General features: G+C 45.6%; 1 protein-coding gene across 2 annotated transcripts in view; it reads right to left on the bottom strand.

Annotated features, from left to right (window-relative positions):
• YPEL2 (yippee like 2) overlaps positions 1 to 17,253 on the bottom strand; it is a 57,963-nt gene that overhangs the window by 29,510 nt on the left and 11,200 nt on the right. Inside the window, exon 2 of one of the 2 annotated variants that reach the window (XM_029211327.1) lies at positions 7,498 to 7,811. In XM_029211327.1, coding sequence (XP_029067160.1) covers positions 7,498 to 7,614 — 117 coding nt within the window. In that variant the 5' untranslated portion in view covers positions 7,615 to 7,811. Of the gene's footprint in view, positions 1 to 7,497; positions 8,401 to 17,253 lie in introns of those variants that run through there. The other variant, XM_029211328.1, reaches the window with a different exon arrangement.

Here is a 17,253-nt window from a genome sequence, read left to right as displayed (position 1 = left end):
CTGGTTGGGGACCTAAGATCCCACAAGCCGTGCAGTGTGGCCAAAAAAAGAAAAAGAGAGAGACCACATAAAAAAACCATAAGGTGAAGGACAGTCATCCCACTGTGTCCACAGGGGACTGGTCCCAGAACCCACCTCAGATGCCGAAATTCAAGGATGCTCAAGTCCCTTATATAAAATGACATGGTATTTGCATATAAACTACTATACTTTAAATCATCTCTAGGTTATTTATAACACCTAATACAATGTAAATGCTATGTAAATAGTTGCCAGTGTGCATGTAGCAAATTCAAGTTTTGCTTTTTGGGACTTTCTGGAATTCTCTTCCTGAATTATTTTTGATCCACTGTTGGTGGAGTCCTCAGATGTGGAACTGTGGATACAGAGGGTTGACCATACAAACTTCAAGAAGGGACAACTTATGGGGGAGGGGCCAAGACGGTGGGGTAGGAGGACCCTGAGCTCACCTCCTCCCATGGGCACACCTAAATTACAACTATTTATAGAGCAGCTATAATGACCTGGGGAATGACCTGAAGACTAGCAGAAAGGCTCTTCTACAACTAAACGCATAAAGAAGGAACCACAACCAGATGGGACTTGGAGAGTGCCCAGAAAACAACTTTACGGGTCCTTTACCAGAGGCCCTTAGCTGTGAGAACTCACACCATTCACTCTATGGAGACATGCTATGTGGATGAGCATTGCTTTGCCTCTATCTAAAGATTCAAGTTGGAACCTACAATAAAGAGTTTGTACACAGAGGCTTTGGAAGAACCAGGCCAAACAGTGACTCTGATTAACGTGACTGCAGACATTCCTGAGCTGGATGTTGTGTCTATAGAGGCTGACTGGCCCCCTGCTCTGGAGGACTAGCTTTCAAATTGGGAAACAAAGAGTAGGGTTTTGTGGCATGATGTGGACATCCATTCAGTATACACTATAAAATGGTTGTTGGGAGCTTCCCTGGTGGCGCAGTGGTTGAGAGTCCGCCTGCCGATGCAGGGGACACGGGTTCGTGCCCCGGTCCGGGAAGATCCCACATGCCGTGGAGCGGCTGGGCCCGTGAGCCATGGCCGCTGAGCCTGCGCATCCGGACCCTGTGCTCCGCAATGGGAGAGGCCATAACAGTGAGAGGCCCGCATACTGAAAAAAAAAAAAAAAAAAAAAAATGGTTGTTGAACCACCATAACGGTGTCTTGGAAACGATTTGGATCATGTTGATCTACATATTTTAAATTTGTTGTAACATCTCAGGAGCTATACATGTGTATATTTTGTGTTAAATTGTTCTAAGGGAAAAAAAAGGGATGACTTATGAACCTTTTATCTCCCCAGGCTAGAGTGAAAGTTCTTGAGGGTAAAATCCTCGAGGGTAGTATCATATCTAGTACAGTGCACCCCACCCCATTACATATTTTGTATTCGCACAATAATAGAACAGAGCCAATGAGACAAAAGAGCAAGTTATAGGCACAGTCCCCACTGCCATCACCCACGTGTACCAGAGGCCTCTGAGATCCAGTTAAGGTGGTCCCAACTTTGAACACTTATGCTGTACAAATTGTACCAGTCTAATTTATGGTTTATCTCACCCTGACTTGATTCAGTCTCTGTGCCCATGAGGAGAAGATATCATAAGATGTTCTATCTTACAAACTCTAAATAGTTTCCTTTCACCAAGAAACACTGTAATCTAACCACATTCCTTTGGAGGTTTGCTGTAGACGTGGTTCACCTGTCACCCTTCCTGGGTGGTCGACAGATAGCTTATCTGTACCCCTCCAGAACTAACACTTCATTAGTAGGAGATTAGGGCTTTCAAAGATCAAATAGCTGAGGGAAAGAAGTAAGTAGTTTTAGGTTGGATATGTGATTTTCTTTACAAAAGCTAAATTGATTGAATGTGTTTTTAAACTGGGCTTATTGGTGTATGTTGGAACTCTTCCATAATTTATTAATTCTGCCTTTACTGCACCTCAGAAATGCTCTTTAGGAAACTGACAAACACACAACAGTGTCTTGCAAACATTGCAAAAGAAGCAAAGGTGCCCGCTATATGGTATGGGTCCTGCAACGGTGATTGTTCTCAACCTTTTGTTTCTTAAAACCTAACAATCACTCTGGCCCTAGGTTTCCACTATTTTGGAAACAAAAAAATGGACACTTATAACGAGACAGATATTTATAGGTTTACATGCAATCTGGCTTTTTTCCCCCTCCTGCTAGAATAGAAAAACTAATTTTACTGAATTATGGTTTTTGTAAAAATAATTGTCATCCACTGGATACCAAAACCTCTCAATTAATAAAACTACAATATGACATATATTTTGCAAGATAGATAAGCTCACAGAATTATCTTCAAAAGCCGTATCTTACTGTATACGTTCTTTAGGAATTATGCCTTTTAATGGGACACAGAGGTCACTAACACAACTAATACAATCTGATGCTCACTGTAACATTTTCCAGGGCACCTAGAGGAAAAGAAATGAATAGGTTTTTAGAAGTTCTGTTCCTGTATTTATCTTTTACATGAAGTTTTTTCAGGACACAAATAACTGCATTAATATTTTGGAAAGTTAGTTTTATTGCACATTAAAGACAAGCTGGTGGGTAGTGGGGATTAAGAGAAACAAATACCTGAAACGTAGAGTTGACAGGATGGGACGGTACTCCCTCTTTGCCCACAACCTCTAAGTCACTGTGTTGGGGTACAAGACTTTTTGAGAGTCACTGGTGTAGAACGCTAGTGCTCAGAAGCAGAGGTGGGAGGCCGAGGGCAGAGTGGGCCTCTCAGCAGCCACCAGATCAATACAAGTCTTCAGGCTTCACAGCATCTTCCTCCCTGACACTTTTCTCAAAGCTATGCTGCAGCTTATGTCTAGGCAGGAAGGAAAAAACCAAAATGTCACCACTGTGAGCCCAATGGAACCCCACAGGGAAACAAAAAGAACCTGCCTCCTAATTAGACTGCAGCCTCAGAAGGAGGCCCAGCTCCTCACACAGACAGCAGCTGAGGGGTGTGAGGTAGAGAAGCCCGGCCCTGAGGCTGTGTAACCCCAGGCTGTCACTGAGTTGCCCACTCCACAGCCTCCAACACCTTCCCTCTAAGGACCCAGGGCACTTAGAGCAACCTGTGTCTTGGAATGAAGCCACCGTCCCCAAAGTGGGTTCATGATAGATTAATCCAATTCACCATTCTTAAATGGCCTACTTGCAACACCACTGAAGGGCTAGCAGGAGGGAGGCAAGGGAAGGACTGACTGCAGATAATTTTTATGGAAAGTCTTGCAAAGATCCAGGTTTCCATAATAGATAGTATCCACTGAAATGAGCATTAGATTGTTTTCACTGGGGGCAACTAACTGTTCCAATTGAAACTATTATTATTTTATAACCAAAGTATATTTTTATACTGTGACTTGCACCATTAAGTGAGAAACAACAGCGTGAGCAATTCCTCGTGCCAACTCAAAATACCTCTGCGTGCAAACACTTCAGCATTTAGACCACAGCACCCCGAAGAAAGAAATTGTAGGAGGCCTCAGCACATTCCCTAGATAGTTCTGTCATCGATTCAAAAAGCACCCCCAACGCCCCGCACCCCCCAGCGTCCTACAGAGCAAATGCTCTTACCTTTCTGCCAACACACGCAACTTGGCTGTCCTTCTCTTCCATTGCCTTATTCTCTCAAATCCAACTCCTGTGCTCCAGGCTCTAAAGTGAAACTATCTTGGCTAAAGTAAAGTTGCTTAGGCAGTAACAATCCCCTCCACCCCACCTCCTTGCTTTTTTTTTTTTTTTTTTTTTTTTTGGACATCAAGGCCAAGAGAAGCAAAGGGACTACTTTACATTTGCATAGAGCTTTGTGATTTGCAAGCCACCCACACATCGATGATCTCATCCAGCCTCCTAACAACCCAATGAGGTAAGCCTACTCCCCCCACTCTCAAATAAGGTAGGGCTACCTCCTAGGACTGTTCTGGCCGTGGCGCACAGTAAGCACACGAGTGCTAACTACTAGCCATTAGACACAGCAAATATTATTTAACTCATTTTATTAGTGAGAAGCTGAGACTCAGAGGTTGGACAGCTGATTCCAGGCCTCTAGGAATCTGAAGCAAGCTGGGAAGACAGAAGGCCTAGTGCAGGAGTCTTTCCACCACATCAGTACAGACCCTAACTGTTTAAAACCTGACAACTACACGTTTCCACGGCGGCTTAGCCACGCTGATAAGACAGGAGCCCGAAGTCCTGATTCTGTTCCCAGTTCTCTGCTAGCCACGTGCTCTGAGCTTTAGTTCTCTGGACCTTTGTGTTGGCTTCTCCATAATGAAGGCAGACTCACTTTTTGTAAAAAAAAAAACAACAAACAATGGAATGTCAAGCTTCCAGATGAAAGGCTCTGTTACAAGTACAAAGTATCATTTAATTACACTGCTGCTCCAGTTAGCTGCTTCCCAGCTCCTAACTCCCACTGGGTGGATTCTGAAACCGCATAGGAGATTATGTCAAGAGGGGAGAACAGGAGAAACATTCTCTCCCTGAACTTTCTTAAATGGAAGAGAGGAACAAAATGAAAGGCCCATTTTCCAAGGAGGGGGCTGGGGCAGTGATCCTTCCATTAAGGGGACCTGCATAAGAGTCTATAGATTATTTAACGCCGGGGGTGGCTGTGGAATGAAATAAAGGAATCTTTGTGCAATGCCAGCCACAGTTCCCTCACTCGCTCCCCACCGTCAGGCATTTAACACAACTCTTTAATCATCAGGCTCTAATGCACCCCATCTGTGCACGGGTTGTAGCCAATGAAACTGCAGCCTGTGCTCACTTTGGCCTGGACTTGTGAAGGAGCCTTCCTGCCCCAAAAGGGGCAGAAAGGGGGACATGAGGCCAACAGTCTTCTTTGCTCATCACTTGTCTTCTCCCAAGGCTCAAGAGCCATCCAACTGTTTATCTGACCATTTATTGAGCTCTTGCTATGGGTCAGATTCTGACCCAGAGATACAAAGCTAATAGGACATGGCCCCAGGAGGAAAAGGATGTGTAAGAGCTCCTGTGAGAGAGGAAGGAGGTAAAGAAAAACGGATGCTTTTGGCTGAAGCACAGAGGCCCGAAACACCCCTATCTTCATATTCAGGGAAATGTTGCTTAGTTCCAAGTGGTTGGAACATAAATCAAGGAAGCAGCAGGGACCCTAACTCAAAAGCTAGGCTCTGCCAGATCATCCAAGGCCCTGTGTACCAAGCCAAAGAGGTAAGACATCAACTCTGAAGGCCATTGTCATCCCCACATACTCCCTTCTGACCATTTCACAAGGCCCAGCTCAAATACCACCTCTTCCAGAAATTTTTCTTGAACACGCTCAAAGTAATTGCTCTCTCTTCTTTGAGAACTCAAGACCTGAGTTCTTAGACAACTTGTATGAGTCTCAGCTTCTCCATCCATATAATATATGACTAACATCACCTACCTTAAAGGCTTCTTATGAGGGTTAAGTGAGATAATATTTATAAAGTGTGAAGTAGCAGTTTTTAGCACGCAGAAGGTGCTTAAATACAGTTTACGGTTACCCCCACTTCTTACGATACACAGTACTTCTTTTTTTCTTCTTTTAATAAATTTAGTTATTTATTTTTAGCTGCATTGGGTCTTCGTTGCTGCGCGCGGGCTCTCTCTCTAGTTGCGGTGAGCGGGGGCTACTCTTCATTGCAGTGCACGGGCTTCTCATTGTGGTGGCTTCTCTTGTTGTGGAGCACGGACTCTAGATGCGTGGGCTTCAGTAGTTGTGGCATGTGGGCTCAGTAGTTGTGGCTCGCGGGCTCTAGAGTGCAGGCTCAGTATCTGTGGCGCAAGGGCTTCATTGCTCCGTGGCATGTGGGATCTTCCCGGACCAGGGCTCGAACCCGTGTCCCCTGCATTGGCAGGCAGATTCTTAACCACTGCACCACCAGGGAAGTCCCCACAGTACTTCTGAATATTAAAAAGATGTCTTGGCTTCTACTCCTCTGGAGATTTCCAGAAGTAGGACAACTCATATTTTCCCTCCAAGCTTCCAAAGTGAAGAGGACTGACTCCCCCTCTCCTCTCACTGATATAGCCTCCCCACATCCAAACTTCCAGGCTCCAGGGGTTCCCCAAAGGTCCAAGAGGAATCTGAGACAAGATGAGTTAGCTGACAGAGAAGGAAGCTATAGGCTGGCTGGAACACAAATAGCATAGAGGAGAGTAATTAGCAGAAACCTAGAGAAGGGAAAATGGGCCAGAGACCAGGACTCTGAGGGCTGCAGGGTTCAAGCCTTTTGGTAACCCTAGACCCTAGAAGAGGCCTAGAAGGAGGAGTTCTTCCATCTGCAGTCCTGATTTGAGAATCCCCACTAACAGACGTGGTTGTTCAAGCAGCTTCTCCACTTCCTGTCAGATCAGCCAGCTGGACAGGGCTGTTCTGTAACTGCTGATCCTTCCTCCGGCTCTGCCCGGGGCTACCGAGCCAGAGGCAGGGAAAGTGATGCCACCTTTTCTAGCAGTTCTTGTAAACAGATCAAGAACACTAAATTTTTTTTTTTTTCAACTTTGTCTGAGTCCGCATAAATTTTTTTTTTTTTTTTTTACTTTAATGGCATGAAGTCCAGGTTCTGAAGAAGGATGCTTTTTAAAGCGAAAAGTCCCCCATGAGCTCTTTCTCCTTTTCCTGCAGCCTACTAAAGCTGTTTTTCCTCCCTTGGCAAGGAGCTTGGGGCCAGGAGAGAGCAGCTCCCCTCTGAACGCTGCCTGAAGGAGCCAGTGTCTGGACTGCTCAACGGGACATTAGGTTTATTTATTTGTTAATAATCCCCCCACCCCAACTTCAGGAAGCAGGTGCCAAGGCTCCTCAGGGAAAATGGGGTTCCACTCTTTCTTCTGATTGTGACCAAACGTCATGCCATTTCACCTCACGTAGAAGCCCGAAAGGTCCCGACAAGCCAGTGGGTCAGCTCTTCACCAAGCCACTTTTGGTCCTCCAAAGGCCACCCATTTTAGTAACTAAATCATCTGGTAACCTTCCCTAGGGGCTTAAAAAGCAATATTCCCCTCTCTCATTTCAGCCATTAACCTCTCCTACAAGAGACCACCTTTCTCAGAATTCCCTTCTAGGCAGGCAGCACCCTACATCGCATGCATCTGCCAACACAGCCCAGGCAAGCAGAGCGCAAGGCTCCAATCCCTTTAGCCCCTCTCCCCTCCGGCTCGCGAGCCCCCAGCCCCCACAGACTCAACAGGGATGACATTTACTTTCCAAAGTTACAGATTAAACGAGTACACTCTCCCCCTAACTCCAAGTTATTTCTCAGCTGAGTGAGACAGCCATTTGGGTCAGCCCTCCCTGGACAAAAGAAAGGAATACAAATGTTCCGGGCCCTTTGGCAGAGCTCATAAACGTCTGCAAACCTAGGAGCCAGAAGTGCCCTCCCCCAAGGTAGGCAAGGAAGGCCTGCAGGGAACATGTACCTTGGAAATAAGTTCATCATGATTGGCCAAGTGGGCTCTGCAGTGAATGCAGCTGTAGGTCCGGTGGCAAGAGGGCAGATATGCCTGGAAAGTCTTGGATCTTGTCATCTTCACCATTGGCGCTGCTGAGTGTGGGGTGAACTCTGGGGCGGCCCACGAGGCACTCCCACAGGATGGGTCGCACGGGAAACACCGGAAGACACAGGTAAAGGCCGTGGTTTGGCAGGGGGTGGGTGTGGGGCAGGCTCCACACACTGGTGATGTCTTCAGAGGAAGGACCCTCAAGCAGAGGTCTAGGGCTGGTTCTCAGCAGCCTGCAGTGCCAAGATAAGGAATATCATTAGCTGATGGGGCTGGGCTTCCTGCAAAGCCAGTAGAGTCCAACTGCCACCTGAGAGAGGGCAACATTTACAGGATAAAATGACCCCCCTCCTCTGTTCTTACACTGTGCCAAGATGCCCCATGAATAAGAAAGAAACCAGTGGAGATCCCAACATTGCTGCAATTCTAGAGTCGGAGGTTCAGTATCAACTCAGGGCTCTCAGGAGTTACCCTACCAACATCTAGCAAACCGGCATGATCAACATTCCTAGGGAGCCCTAGAAAAGGCCAGGCTTAAAGATATGCTACCTCCAACCCCAGGGAGAGGACTCCTAAGGACTCCTAAGGATCTCCTGATCCAACCAAGATAAATGGCTTAAAAAGTTTAGTCTCTAGAGATTTGCTACATCAACAGCCACAAGTGGATTTCTCACCCATTTCCAGATGCCAGGAGTCCTCCAGCACTTGCAACCACCATCTGAAGAGGCAACAAACCCCACACCACCTTTTGCTTATGAACCAAGCATGGGATACAAAGGATCAAGTTCCCAACCAGCAGGATCCCTCGCGGCTAGCCAGTACTTCTAGGAGAAGCGATTCTGTTTGTAATACCTTGCCCAGAAGTAGATGCTCAGCACGTTTTTTTAAAGCAAGTAAATTAATGAAACTCATGGCATAATCAGGATCCTGCATCTAAAATTCACAACGACAGTGAATCTGACCAGAATTTATCTTCAACTCTCAAATTTTCCATTACTCATCCCACAGTACCAAGCATTTTTCCTTCCACAGCCTCAGCTTTTTTATTCTAATGGGAAAGAAGGACACTGAGATAGAGGGGTGGCTCCTAGGGCCACCTAGGGTATGTCCGAGTAAAGGTCTGAGGACAAAACCCCGAGGTCTGAGATCCACTCCGTTTCTCTGTGGCTCACGTACCTGAGGCTCCTGGACCTACCTATTCCCTGGGCTTCACTAACGGGGGTGGTGTTCTCACTTGCCTACCTCCCAGGAGAGCCAGAGTGTTAATTAACGCCTGCGTCATGCTTTGAAGGTAAAATTATTTAGAGAGACAGGGGAGGAAGACAAACAAAATCAGATCTTCCTTGCTGGATTATGCCTGGGATCCATCTGGATGTTTGGAGAAAGCCCACAGATCATAGTCCTTTTTTTCCTCTGAACCTCACTGGAACCGAATCTTCAGCAGGGAAGCTGCCCTCTTCCCCCACATCCTTCCCACCGTAATGTCACTGAAGGCCACTATACCCCTGGGCCTCCGCAGAACTTCCTGAGTGGCCAACACCACTGGCCAGCACTAGGCTGCAGGACAGCAGGGGTCACTATCCTTTACCCTGCATGTCCCTTGAGGAGCGGAGCCAAGCAAGCTCCACATCCAGGGTGACCAATTACACAAGATGTCCAACTGTTGAAGGGATTCAGACCTACAGGGGCCCAGGCATAACGTCTCCCCTGCTCGGTCTCCCACCGCTAATTTTAAACTGAACATCACAGAAATACTTCAAGAATATGGGGGTGAGAATTAACCTCCCCAGCTTTGCCTCGGAGGTAGGCCTGGCCATAACAAGAGATAACATGACCCCTTGGATCAGAACCCCTGCGTCTCACCCAGGCATAGTGGAAGTGGAAGTGGAAGGTGAGTGGTCAAAACGAAAGCCCATGGTAGACCAATGTTGTTGGGTGTTGAAGTGGAAGAGGTGGTAGAAAGAGCTAAATACCCCACTTGGGGTTTCCTGAAATATCCTTGAACCTTCCAATACTCCTGTTCCACTCTCAGGAAGGACAGTATTTCCAGGAAAGGAAGGGGTGATAGGTCAGGGGGTAAGGAACAGGAAAGACAGAGGCAGGGGAAACGAGCAGGAGGCTTGCCCCAGGCCAGCCACTTCTGAAGTCCACAGCCTCAGCTGCCCGGTGGGGAGCTGGAGGGGCACTGGCCCCATTCGCCTTATACAAACGCTGAAGGAAGGAAAGGAAACAATGAGCCCTGGCTGCCAGTCTGGGTTTATAGAGCAGCCACAGAGTCTGTTTTCTTACACATGCTGACGGCTTCTAAATTATGCCTTTCCCCAGAGTAGAATTATTTCTTTTCTCACTTCTCTTCTGTAGGAAACCCAAAAAAAGTTCACCGGCAGGGGTTTCTGCGGGTTTATGCTCAGCTTCAAATGTGAATCTCAAAACTTATTCATAGCTACCTTTGGAGAAATCAGCATTCATAGTCTGCATTAAATGTGAGTATGTCACATACAAACACATTCATTGCACACCACGGCTCAGAACTTAAAAAGAGACCATGCAAGCAACATCCCAGGCTGCCTGGTGTTGGAAAAGCCCCAGAGAGCCTAGGCTGCAGGCCTTGGACTTTGCCCTATGGTCATTCTGGTCCTCTCACTCTTTGCTAGGGATTGACAGGCACCCACAGAAGTGACTCCTTACCCAAGAAGGAAGAAAAGAAAAAGTGGCTTGCTGAAGTATGAATCTTGTCCCACTGGTACAGGGCAATCAAGAAGGAATGAGAGGGCTTCCCTGGTGGCGCAGTGGTTGAGAGTCCGCCTGCCGATGCAGGGGACATGGGTTCGTGCCCCGGTCCGGGAAGATGCCACATGCCGCGGAGCGGCTGGGCCCGTGAGCCATGGCCGCTGAGCCTGTGCGTCCGGAGCCTGTGCTCCGCAACGGGAGGGGCCACAACAGTGAGAGGCCCGCGTACCGCAAAAAAAAAAAAAGAAGGAATGAGAGAAGGAAAGTGGAAAGCAAAGTGAAGGAGAATCAAGAGGGGGTCCTCGTGCCTGAGAATAAAGGAGAGAACGGGCTGAGTGAGAAAAAACGTGAGAGCTAGGGGCCAAAAAATAATTACTGTCTTCTTCCCTCGTAAGGGAAAATATTAAAAGCTGCTTTAAAAAGAAGTCTGTTTTTAAAAAGGAAGTAAAAAAGAAGTCAGTTTTTAGGAAGGAAGATGAAACAGATGTTTGTTTGGGTTTTTTTTATGGAAGAAATTAAGGGTATGGGGCTGTAGAACTCACCACATTTTAATTTTTGGACTCTGGTACCTGTTAATGGGGCCACAGGCTCCATGGGGCTTCATGAGTCCAACCCGCTGAACATATTGTGGAGTCTAAACTGATTTCCAACAATAATCAAATGAGTTCGCTTTTTTAAAGCCTCAGGGCACGTGTACAAATTAAACACCATTTTAAATGAAGTAATAATCCATCACAGTGGAAATTAAAGGAAGATTTGCTACCACCTCCAGCTGGCTCCCGCTGGGCAGCATGGAAAGCAAAGATGTGAACTATTATGATTAAAAACAAAGACCTTAGGTACACCACTCTGAGAGCCAAACGCATAGGGAGCACACAGCAAACCTGGCCGTCCCACCTCACGGACTGGCCTTTTCCACAAGGAGCCACAATTTCAGGTGGAACACAAAACAGAACCTTCTGAGTGTCCCCAGGATGGAGGGGTAGGAGGTACAAATTCCTCAGATAAGTCAGGAAGGAACTGGAAAAATGATGTGGGAACAAGATTGTACCGCCACACACAGAGCCACAGAAACCGAGGAGGCAGAACTTGCCAGGGGAAGTGACACCTCCAGCCACAGGACAGGACCACCCCTAGATGTGCCTCAGCGTTGCTGTTTTTGTGGGGTGTATTGGAGGAGGGTAGGTAAAGACTGTCTGGAAAAGAAGTGGGCTCTGGAATCAGAAGCCAGCTCTACTCCGTTCTAAATGAGTGACTTTGGCAAGTTATTCAACCACTCTGACCCTCAGCTTCCCCAATTCTAAGAAGACCAACATACACAGGGTTATGAGGATTAAATGAGACTGAAGTAAGTACATACAGAGTGCTGGCACACAAAACACACCAAAACTGTAGCTATTATTATTTTTAGTGGTTAATGAATTTTTAAAAATATATGTTGCTACTTTAAAAGAGAAGAAAAAGAAAAAGGAGGCCGAAGAGTTCAGAGACATACATAGTTTTCCTGCCACTTCCATTAGGACTCTCTAGCTTGTCTTCAAGCAAGGTAGATGGTACTACTGGGATGACGTTTCTCTAAACCTTGAATTCTCTTCTCAAGGTAAGACAAGGTGATGATGACACTGGAGGAACCATAGGAGTATCCCCCTAAGAGGCGGTTTCCCCAGTGGCCATGCTCCCAAAGGCCCTAAAAGCACTGCCAGGAACACAGCATCTCTGATTCACACAGCCCTGGCAGGCCCCTGAGCCTCCTTTCCCCCTTAAATCCACCCTCTGCATTTCAGCCAGTGTTATGCATTTAAAAAGCAGATCTCACAAACAATAAATGCTGGAGAGGGTGTGGAGAAAAGGGAAGTCTCATACACCGTTGGTGGGAATGTAAATTGATACAGCCACTATGGAGAACAGTATGGAGGTTCCTTAAAAAACTAAAAGTAGAATTACCATATGACCCAGTAATCCCACTACTGGGAATATACACTGAGAAAACCATAATTCAAAAAGAGTCGTGTACCACAATGTTCATTGCAGCTCTATTTACAATAGCCAGGACATGGAAGCAACCTAAGTGTCCATCAACAGATGAATGGATAAAGAAGATGTGGCACATATATACAATGGATTATTACTCAGCCATAAAAAGAAATGAAATTGAGTTATTTGTAGTGAGGTGGATGCCCTAGAGTCTGTCATACAGAGTGAAGTAAGTCAGAAAGAGAAAAACAAATACTGTATGCTAACACGTATATATGGAATCTAAAAAAAAAAGGAAAAAAAAATGGTTGTGAAGAACCTAGGGGCAGGACAGGAATAAAGACGCAGACTGCACAGCACAGGGAGATCAGCTTGGTGTTTTGTGACCACCTAGAGGGGTGGGATAGGGAGGGTGGGAGGGAGATGCGAGAGGGAGGAGTTAGGGGGATATATGTATATGTATAGCTGATTCACTTTGTTATAAAGCAGAAACTAACACACCATTGTAAAGCAATTATACTCCAATAAAAACGTTAAAAAGAAAGAAAGAAAGAACGAACTAAAGGAGGAGGAAAAGAAAAAAAAAAAGCAGATCTCACCATGTCATCACTTTCATGTCCTTCAGAAAGGCAATACGGGACAGTGGGTAAGCAGATGGGTTCTGGATATTTAACTAAAGAAAACAAAAACACTAATTCAAAAAGATCTATGTACCTCTATGTTCATTGCAACACTATTTACAATAGCCAAGACATGGAAGCAATGTAAGTGTCCATCGATAGATGAATAGGAATGTGGTGTATGTGTGTGTGTGTGTGTGTGTGTGTGTGTGTGTGTGTGTATATATATATATATATATATATAAAATGGAATATTACTCAGCCATAGAAACAAATGAAATCTTGCCATCTGCAGCTACACGGTTGGACCTGGAGGGTATTGTGCAAGGTAAAATAAGTCAGAGAAAAACAAATACCATATGACTTCACTTACATGTCTAAAATACAAAGCAAATAAACGAACATAATAAAACAGAGTGATAGATACAGAGAACAAACTGGTGGTTGCCAGAGAGGAGAGGAGTGGGGGGACAAATGAAATAGGCGAGGTACAAACTTCCAGCTATAAAATAAACGTCATGAGGATGAAATGTGCACACAGGGAATATAGCCAACAATACCGTAATTGCTTTGTGTGGTGACGGATGATGACGGAGGGTAACAGGTCTATTGTGGTGATCATTTCATAATGTATAAACACATTGAATCACTATGTTGTACACAGAAAATGAATATAATATTGTACGTTAATTATAACTCAATTTTTTAAAAAAGACGGGTTCTGAAATCAGACTCCGAGGGTTTCAAATCTCAGTTCTGTAATTTTCTAGCCGTGTGACCTTGAACAACTTACTTAACCTCTCTGGACCTTGCTCTCCTCATCAAAACCTAGGAACACTAATATTGACCTCATAAGGCTCTTGTGAGAATTAACTAAGCTAATACACATACAGTACTCAGCGTATGCGCCTGGCATGTAGTAAGCACACAATAAACTCCAAGTGTGTACTACTGCTGACAACCATCGACATCCATGAATGGCATCCATGAGAGACTCGTCTCTCATACACTGTATACTCCATCTTTTGAACTGATATTTAAGGGTCTATTGTGTGTCAGGAACAGTCTCCTAAGTGTTCAGATTTGCCAACCAAACTCTCTGTAGTTCCCCCAAATACACCACACCTGCATTTCACCCTTCCGTGGTTTTGTTGATGCCATTCCCTCCATCTGACATATCCTTCCCACCTCCTCATCAGGCCCTTACTTGTCCATTAAGACTCAGCTCAAATATCCCCTCAGCATTGGACGCATTGACCCATCCTCTGTGCTCACCTCCATCTTAACATTTACCCTATTGAAACTGAAATGATTCTCTTCTGCCTCTGTATCCTCTGCTAGAGGTAAGTGCCAAGAGTAGGGACCACATTTTAGTTGTTTCTGTACCGCCTGAACTCGGCGGCACAGAGCACACAGTAGCGGCCACTGTTGGACTGAACTACCCCTGCTTCCCCTAGGCTGCTGACTAGACCAGCCTACTCACCCATGTGGGTAGCACAAACGATTGAGGCTCCTCCCTTCCCCCTGCCAGTAACGAAGCAGGACGCAGAATGGCTCTGGCCCCATGGAACCCTATTCTCCCCGATAGCCCCCACTCAGATCCTGTGCTGAGATGCCCGTAACTACAGTTCTTCTAGGCAACAGAAGGTTTTTTAAGTCCTGGATGTTAATCAAAGGCCTGTCATTGGCATCCATGCCCATTTTTCACACTCACAGGGTCTAGGTTAAAATATACTATAGTAAATATTTATATATATAGACACACATACATACACATATATATATCTGTTGAGGTAACGGCTTAACCATTTCCCAGCTTTCTCCATCTCTTACTTATCGTAGGAACTCTTAGAAAGCCTGAAGAGGACTTTATGCTGACTTTAAGGACAGGAGGGGAGGAGCATGACTGAGTAGTCTGTTCCAGGAGCAAAGAGAGAAGCCCTGATTGGAGGCTATAAATAGGTGGCAGTGGAAGGGGGATAGGTAAGCCATTTCTGGGACTGGAGACAGAAAAGAACAAAGAGACAGAATGGCTGTGGAAAGCCCCTATCCCGAGAGGGTAGTCCTCCTTCCCCATTCCTCATCTCACCAGAATCCTGGACTCAGACCAGGGAGCATAGAGACCCAGTTTCCCTGGGCTGCCACAAAGGGAAGTGGGTGGTGGTGTCGTCCACTGGTGAGGAGGACAGGATTAGAGACAGATGGACTTGGATTCCGTTTTGGTTCTTCTCACGAGCTGCATCACCACTGGGCAAGTTGCCTGAAAGGGAGTAACAGTGCCTACTTCACGGAGGAGACAAAAGCATCAAATGACATAAGGCAAGTGAAGCATTCCGCATAGCACCTGGCACATCATTAGTACTCAATAACCTTGATTAGCTGGGATCATCTTTACCAGGAAGGGAGAAGAAGCGTGGGAACTGTTCCTGTTCACAAGACCCAAATGAGCAATGCTCCTGTCTGCCCGGTTGACTCATGGTGGCTAGAGGGTTAGGCCTAAATTAATCCACTTAAAGGGATACTGTGGTTTTAGTAGGTTTGGGTGGCTTAGCTGGGAATCTGACATTATTGCAATATCATTCCAAACAACAGACCATTCCATCACCTACTTAGTGAAGTGGAAGTTACCTCTGCAGTCTGCACTGACTCTACTAATCCCAGGATGAGGCCACTACTGAAAACTTTGCTGAAACTCCGCTATCAAAACTGCCACGATCTGATGTGCAAGATGTACTGGGAAAGCAACGCTATCACTTCATAGTTAACAACTTTATAGCTCTGGACCCAGGTGGTACTTCAAATCCATCCAGCTGATAATAAAAACCAGTTTGGATAGTCAAGAAACCACTCTTGGGTTTCCCTGGTGACGCAGTGGTTAAGAATCTGCCTGCCAGTGCAGGGGACATGGGTTTGAGCCGTGGTCCAGGAAGATCCCACATGCCGCGAAGCGACTAAGCCCGTGCGCCACAACTACTGAGCCTGCACTCTAGAGCCCGGGAAGCCACCGCAATGAGAAGCCCACGCACTGCAACAAAGAGTAGCCCCCGCTGCCGCACCTAGTAGCAACAAAGACCCAACACAGCCAAAAATAAATAAAATTAAATTAAAAAAAAAAAAAAAAAAAGAGAAGCCCGCACACCACAACGAAGAGTAGCCCAAGCTCGCCACAACTAGAGAAAGCCCGCGTGCAGCAACGAAGACCCAACGCAGCCAAAAATCAACAAATAAAAATAAATTAATTAATTAAAAAAAAAGAGAAACCACTCTCTTGCATAAACAAAACAAACCATTCATCTCTATGCTGGATACAGGGCCTAGTCTTGATTTCAGGAGCATTATCTGTCAGATGATAATCCTACATGATCTCTAGGATTCCTTCAGCTCCTGAAGTCCTGATTTCATGTTGTAATGATGTCTCTGCCAGCTGAACCCTGCCCCAGAACTGAGTACCCATCCACCCACCTTTATTCTGTTAAGACCTTGATTTCAGCGAGGTCACAGGACCTGCCAGTCTCGCAGAGTCCACTTGGATATGGCTGGACGGTGCTTTGCAACATCTGTTAGCAAAGCAATATATTTATCACATGGTCCTTAGTTCAGCACTCTGCCTGCGAGGCCCCCATATGAGGCTTACATCTGTTAGAACATGGCATAGAGAAGAGGCACTTCCCCTTGAACATTCTGAAACCTGCATGTAATTTACTAGTTATTACATAGAAGTAGCTGTTGCTAGCTGGCTATGAAGAGATCAGATATCACTTTGGGTTGTTTCTACAATTTCAACCAAAAATGATCTGTCCGAAGATTTATTACCAAGGACACTTGGCTAAAGTTCATCAATGGCTTTCTTCTTTTTCTTATACAACTCCAAGGTCCAAAAAGGATTTAAGGTGGCTTACAAAAACATAAACAATACTATACTATTAAAATAGATTAAGAAATTACGATAGGAGGAATAAAAGAACAAAAGGAGGGTTAGGACACAGAAATGCATACTATTAAATCGCTTAATATTTACTGAATTTCAACTGCAAATTTGGCTTTGAGCTCCCCAGTAACCAAAGCAGGAAAGAAAATACCAGCAGTTATAAGGTTTATATTTCCTATGAAATAAAAGCATCTTGGTTGTTCAGGATACAGATTTTCTGAGAGACATTTATTTCTCCTGTGGGTGGTCACAGGAGACAATGAACAACCCAGCGGACAGAGCCCCAGCGCACATCAGCCCTTCCCACCATGTAACCCTCTTGCAAGACTTTCTTAGAGGCCCCTCCATGAAAACGGCCAGCGTAATGAACACCAAAGGGCAATTCAGTAAAAGGGATTCTACATGGGGTCAAATCAGGGCAGC

This window comes from Monodon monoceros, unplaced genomic scaffold (genome assembly GCF_005190385.1).
Source record: "Monodon monoceros isolate NGI ecotype Baffin Bay Population unplaced genomic scaffold, NGI_Narwhal_1 Super_Scaffold_9, whole genome shotgun sequence".
Taxonomy (NCBI): domain Eukaryota; kingdom Metazoa; phylum Chordata; class Mammalia; order Artiodactyla; family Monodontidae; genus Monodon; species Monodon monoceros.
The sequence above is the reverse complement of the archived record's forward strand: the minus strand, read 5'-3'. Positions and strand labels throughout refer to the sequence as shown.